This window comes from Frankliniella occidentalis, unplaced genomic scaffold (assembly GCF_000697945.3).
Source record: "Frankliniella occidentalis isolate FOCC.00 unplaced genomic scaffold, Focc_3.1 Scaffold166, whole genome shotgun sequence".
Classification (NCBI taxonomy): domain Eukaryota; kingdom Metazoa; phylum Arthropoda; class Insecta; order Thysanoptera; family Thripidae; genus Frankliniella; species Frankliniella occidentalis.
In genome coordinates this window covers 505,875-512,691 of record NW_026267292.1, presented here as the reverse complement: position 1 = coordinate 512,691, position 6,817 = coordinate 505,875, and the positions used below count along the sequence as shown (strand labels likewise).

Below are 6,817 nucleotides of genomic sequence, written 5' to 3'. Positions count from 1 at the left end.
ATACCAAGCACTTGAAAAAGTTCGAAAATATGACAATTCCAAGATTCCACGTGAAAGAAGGGTATTATATAGTATAGTGAGGAATAAAGATATGCTTTTATACATAAGATGAGAACTTAAATAAGAAAGCACTTTCTTTGAGCGTGTGGGGGCAGTGAAAGTGAATCAACTAAAATTCAGTTTGGGACAAGTTTTTTCCTTACAGCTTTCGTAAGGGGGCATCCTAGAGTGAAAGGCCTGAAACAGTTTTTTTTTTTAGTTCGGATTTAAAAAAAAAGGAAACTATAGGTCGTACAGCAAAACAGAAACCATGGTTGATTAGGTACTACTTTAAGGTTCAATTTGCAATTTTAGTGGAGGTGAAACTCGCCCCAATGCGGAGGAAACCGCGGCAGTTCAAAACCCTATCCTGTGGAGTAATGGGACTCTCAGAGTGGCTTAAAATGATAACATCATCAAGATTTTACATATATGTAGGCGAACTACGAGGGGGAGCTGGAGACTGCTCTGGACGCAGCGCTGCAGAGCGGCTACCGGCACATTGATACGGCCACCATCCACAAGAACGAGCACACGATTGGCAAAGTGCTTAACAAGTGGTTCAAGGAAGGCAAGATCAAGCGCGAGGACTTGTTCGTCACCACGAAGGTAATAACTAGTTCACACACCTCTTACACTGTAAAATATATATAATCTAGAATTAACAGCAAATCTTAGTTGTTTTTTCACTGACTCCGTGTTGTTAGAACAATATCGATTGTTCAGTAACATCAAAAGCTGTTCAGGGACAGCAAAAGTTGTTAAAGAACGACGAAAGCTGCTCAGGCGAACAACAAAAGAATTGTCCATTTACAACAAATGTTGCTCAGCAGCAACGAAATTTGTTCAGGAACAATGAAAGTTTTTGAAGAACAGCAAAAGTTGTAGAATAACAGAAAAAGTTGTTTCGGAACAACAACGTTGCTGTTTTGCAACAAACATTGCTATTTTGAAACAAACATTGCTCAGTACGAGAGTTGTTTTTTAACCAATGTACAAATGTTTTCTTACAGTGTGCTCTCACGATGCAAAAGGGTTGTTTTTTAAAAATCAAAATCACACTGTAAACATTTTTCGGGATTTTACAAAAAAAAAAATGTTACGAAATGCTTCGTAAAAAATATTTTACGAAAATATTTCGAATGTGCCGATTTACGAAACATTTCGTAAAGTTACAATTCGTAACGAATGGAAAGTTTTTGGTCAAAAGTCCTAAAATTTGACAAAATAGACACAAATTGCACCCGCCTGATTTTGCCCGCAGCTCCCCGTGTACGGCATGCGGCCTGCTGATGTGCCCGTCTTCCTGAACCAGTCGTTGACCAAGCTGCAGCTAGACTACGTAGACCTGTACCTCATCCACATGCCCTTTGCTGTGAAGCGAGAGGCGCATGACAATGGTATCATAACTGAGGACAGCATCGACAAAACCACGGATCACCTCGCCATCTGGAAGGTACACCTCGAAAAACTCGTCACCCTAATAGAAAACGAAGGTCCTCCAGAGTCCCTGTTTTGAATTCCCCCCGTAGGTCCAAAATGGAACTTCAAAGGGATTTCAATACCAGTGAAATCCCGTTATAGTCCTTCACAAAAATTTGAGCGACAACTTTGGAACATAACATACTAGGGACAGAATAGGACCCTCGTTGGTCGGGTCTCGAAAAGCCCGGCTATAGGGTCGTGTCTCGCTAGGGTCGGGACGAAGGGTCGTATGTGCATTTCTTAACGATTTTGTGAGATGTATACCCTTGGAATTTTCTCCTGATTCCAATGATATACATATCGCAAAGTCACCAATAAAATGCACAATGCACATACGACCCTTGTCCCGGCCCTAGCGAGGCGCGACATATAGCTGGGCTCCTCGAGACCTTGGACCTTAGCCAGTTTCTGTGAGACCCGCACTTTTAATTTTCAAGGGTCGTTACAAACTTGTGCAAACGTTATACCAAAGCAAAAAATTATTTAAAAATGGCGTTAACGCTAACATGAAAGCAGGTTACTGAAACGCGTAGCGTTGAATTTTTACTCCAAACTCTCACGTACGATTCAGAACCAGTGACAACGATCGACAAACATGCGACACCATGCGGTATTGAACACGGTGGCGTTGAACGCGTCGGCGTTGAACGCGGCAGCTCTGTTGAAAAGGAGAGAGAAAGGGGGGGGGGAGTTTCCTTCTGGGAAGTTTTGATGACTGTTTAAAAACAAAATTATTGCATAAGAAAAGTTAAGGTATTCTTTGCATGCGCAGAGATGTACGCAGGCTGTTTTAAATAGGTCTGAAACCTGTACCCTTTTTAGGCAATGGAGGCCGAGCACTATGCGGGCCGCGCGAAGGCTCTGGGGGTCTCCAACTTCAACGAAACGCAGATCGAGCGATTACTCAAGCACGGCGCCATCCCACCAGCGAACCTGCAGATCGAACTGCACCTGTACCACCAGCAGCGCCCCGTCGTGGACTTCTGCAAGAAGAACGGCGTGTCTGTGACGGCCTACGCGCCACTCGGAAGCCCCAGCTATAGGTGGCTCTCGCCTATCTCCGGGTATGGAAGCAAGCACTTCAGGTGTGCGGTAAGGTGGGCCGACAATCTGGGACAGAAAAATTCGACATGGAATGGAATAATGTATTTCGAGATCAGATGAGCTGCAAAGTTTATTCGGGCCGATTGACAGCCCTTGTAGTCTCCAGAAGGGGTGAGACGAAAAATACGTGATTTTGTTTAAAAAACTTTCCGTTTTGCGAAATAAATCTGACAAGAATAAGCCGAAGATGATATCACACAACGTCGCGCCAGCTAGGGCATCTTCCCTGATGTATTTATTTATGGCCGATCTTGGGTCTTGCTCGGAGGGTTCTCTGACGCTGGGGGACGTAGAGGGTCGTTTTCGCCCTAAGGACAGACCTTTGACCCCTTCTGCGGGTTACAAAGGATGTCAATCAGCCAAAATGGACATGCAGCTAATCGTAAGATATCTCGATGTACTTCATTCCATATCGACTTTTTCCGTCCTTGATTGTCGGCTGACCTTAGTGTGTGGTGTGCGGCCATGATAACCCGCTCCTTGTGATCCCCAATCGTTTTGCATGGAGCGAAGCGAAGTGCAATTATAAACTTCACTTTCGAAACAGCACGATCGTGAGACACATGTGACACATTATTAGTGCGTTTAAAAATAACCATAATGTGTCACATGTGCCAAACAGTAACGTTGACTGGCGGACCACATCGGGGACACAGGCCGGTCAGCTCAGCTACTGTTCGGTGTCTCTCCTCGACTCCCTCCTGTGTTCACTCTGGCCTTGGGGCGTGTAAAGTTAAGCTCACGTGAGCTCACGCGTGAGTGAGTCCGGAAACTCCGCGCCCTGCAGCGGGGTATTTCCAGCCCTGTGCCCCGGAATCACCCAAATCAAACGGAGTATCGAAAAAGTAATGATCCCTAGGCTTCCCCCTTTCTTAAAATTTGTATGTTGCCGTGTTTAAGAACACGATCTAGCGAGCTCACGCGTGAGCTCACGTGAGCTTAACTTTACACACCCTTGGTCACAGCACCCGACTCTGAAGCGAGAAGTTCCGGGTTCGCTAATCGGACTGGCGGGCGCGCTGTGATGCGCTCGCCTGTTGCGTTTTGACTGATTTATTCTGCTGTGCACTGCACCGGTGCAGAGAGCTCCACAAAACAGTTAGGATAATCTTTCGGGGTAGCGGAAGGATATTATCAAGCGGACGCGTCGAATTACTCAAAAAACAGTAATTTACTAAAATTTACATAGGTTTTTTACATTGATCCAAAATTAATAATTCTAGAACCTTTAGCGAGCCTGTGCCTGCGTGTGACTGTTTGTCATTATTTACAGCAAGGAGCTACCAGACTTACTGGAGCTCACCGAGGTCAACAAAATCGCCACCAAACACAACAAGACAAGCGCGCAGATCCTTCTGCGGCACACGGTGCAAAGGGGCATCATTGTCATTCCCAAGAGCTTCAAGCCGGACCGCATCAGGCAGAACATTGACGTATGTGTGTGTGTGTGTGTGTGTGTGTGTGTGTGTGTGTGTGCGCGCGTCCAGTTCACTGATAAAACTTTTGTCGTTAATTTACGACACTTTTGCAAAGGGACTCGTGTACTAAAAATCCTTGCCGAGGACCAGTTATTCTACCAACTTACGATTTGTCCTTAGAAATTGTCTGAAGATACATATTTTCTTTATTGGTAGATAGAATTTGAACCCGGCGGTACACATATGCATTAAAAAAACTCTTTTTTTTTCGTTGAGGGCAGATTTTGGACTTTACTCTCGACGACAGTGAAATGGCCGAGCTTGATGCTCTCGACAAAGGATTGGACGGCAAACGCTTCGTTATGAAGCACATTGAAGGGTAGGTGATCAATTTCATTGGCACTAGAGCATTGTTTACAGCCTAAACAACTTATTTATGACCGTATTTTGGTTTGTGTGTCGTTTAGATTGTGGAAGCACCCGGAGTACCCCTGGACCGCCCTGTTGAACTCGACTGAAGAACGACCAAAATCCTCAAACTAACAACGGTCGGCTGTGTACATCATTTTACATAAGCACACTGTAAAACTTTAAAGTCGTTACTTAATGAAAAATTCACAACTAAATTTTGCTCGCTTGAAGGGTTTGTCATAAAGGGCGAGATACTCAGCGGGGCCAACTGTTAAGTCACTCGATGTGTCCATATTTTATATTTTCAAAAATATTTTCCTTCCAACTGGCTGAATCTTTAGACTAAGTGGTGTAAGGCACTACTGAAATTTTAGACTTGGGAGCAGTCTGAATTTTCAGACTACCCGTCTGTAAAAAAAAAAAAGAAAAACAACTTCAGTCTCAAAGTACTGAAAATTCAGTAATTTTTTTTTTTACAGTTCGTGTGATGCACATTGCACGAGCCAAAATAAGCCCTCAGCACTCAGGGCGATCCGAAAGAAGTCCGGTCGCAACCGGACAGCCCGAAGACTGACCGAAATAAGTCCGATGGGAACCGGACAGCTGGAAGACAGTCCGAGTCCGAGGGGCGACTATCATCTTGTGTCGACACGGCATGGTCGCGGGCTGTCCGAGCATGTTTTCTTGACTTTCATATTTCTTATAAAAAATAATTAATAATTGAATCCAAGCAGCTATACAGGGTGGGTGATCCACATCCGCGCCGTGTTTTTCTGCTTATACTGTACCGTATGCAGGCGTGCGGGCGGGCTTGCCTACCCTAGTAGCACAGAACTGTCGCCCGACTGTCGGCCATCAGTCGAAAAAGTGATACGGACTATCAGTGCGATATACGTAATAAGAAAAACGAACAACGAAAATCTTAACCCAAAGTCCTTAGTCCTTAATCCAAAACGATGGCTCCCTGCAAAAGCATACTTTCTGTACGATACGCGTCTAAAACATACGTTATGTACGATACGTGTCTAAAACATACTATCCGTTTTGAGCTTTTTTGGCAAGCATATTTTTGATAGCCCATTTACCAGATTTCCACGCAAAAATTTATTGTTTTGCTGGGTGGAATACAAAGAGGGAAGATCGAAATTTCACCTGATACCGAGAAATGAATGTTTAATAACTTTCTTCCATTCCCAAACGGCTGCCGAAAATATGCTACCGAAAACCGCCGAAAACGGATAGTAGGTTTTAGAGACGTACCGTATAGATCGTATGGTTTAGACGCGTACCGTGCAGAACGTATGCTTTAGCAAGGAGCCGTCGCAAAGACGACTGGGCAGCGCGCTTCAGACTGTGCCACAAACTCACAGGAAATGTGCACAGTGTGGTAAAGAACATCGAGTCTTCAAATCGTGCGAGAGAGGATTCTGAACACTTACATTTTAAAACCAAATTTTAAAATACGATCAATTCCTATTTAGTACTTGAAATTAGGCGCATTCAACAGTAACCATTACAACGACGATTTAATTCAAACACATTACGAAGCTTGTATTATACAAAAGATTATAAAGGAATGTAAACATTATTTTTGAGATTTAATAAAAGGATGTGGTACGAAGTTCACGGAAAAAAATTAATAGTTCTCCCAACTAAAGTTTAAGTTGATTCCCGGATAACGAAGAAATTTTGGCTCCAGCAACCAGTTTTTGATTGATTGTAACAACCAGCATTAGTCGAGGGAACGACGCCGTTGTTGGGAGAACAAACGCAATCCTTTCAAGGCAAGGTTTCGTTCTCCTATCAACTGCGTCGTTCCCTCGACTTAATGCTGGTTGTTACAATCAAAAACTGGTTGCTGGAGCCAAAATTTCTTCGTTATCCGGGAATCAACTTAAACTTTAGTTGGGAGAACTATTTTTTTTTCCCGTGTTCTTAGAAAATTATTAACGGTGGTGGGGACGGAGTCAGAAGAAAGTAGCGTCCCTGCTGAACCACCCCGCTAGCCTGAACTCGTCTCGACGGTGCAGGCCCTGATGGGACTGACACGATGCGTCGTGTTACCCGACGCGTCAGATATCCGTCTGATATGAAGACAATCCGACCAAAAAGGTCCAAAAATAGTCGTATCCGACCAAAACACCACACGTCGCATTTCGGTTAGACATGACAATAACATGACAGCATGACGAAAATGCGACGTCGTGTATGCGACAGATGTCCGACGTCAGACAACCGACCGGACGTCTCGACGCGTCCGGCGAACAAAGGCGAATCTGCGGAGCGCCCGGTAACAAAGGCGAATCTGCGGAGCGCCCGGTAACAAAGGCGAATCTGCGAAGCGCCCGGTAACAAAGGCG

At 44.5% G+C, this 6,817-nt stretch overlaps 1 protein-coding gene across 3 annotated transcripts in view; it reads left to right on the top strand.

Annotated features, from left to right (window-relative positions):
* Positions 1–6,078, top strand: part of LOC113208349 (uncharacterized) — a 15,909-nt gene extending 9,831 nt beyond the window's left edge. For 2 of the 3 annotated variants that reach the window (XM_026425302.2, XM_026425303.2), the window contains exons 4-9: positions 478–648; positions 1,304–1,495; positions 2,347–2,588; positions 3,902–4,061; positions 4,328–4,425; positions 4,514–4,736. In XM_026425302.2, the coding sequence (XP_026281087.1) occupies positions 478–648; positions 1,304–1,495; positions 2,347–2,588; positions 3,902–4,061; positions 4,328–4,425; positions 4,514–4,589 (939 nt within the window). In that variant the 3' untranslated portion in view covers positions 4,590–4,736. Of the gene's footprint in view, positions 1–477; positions 649–1,303; positions 1,496–2,346; positions 2,589–3,901; positions 4,062–4,327; positions 4,426–4,513; positions 4,737–4,936 lie in introns of those variants that run through there. The other variant, XM_052271574.1, reaches the window with a different exon arrangement.
* The last annotated feature ends 739 nt before the right edge of the window (positions 6,079–6,817 follow it).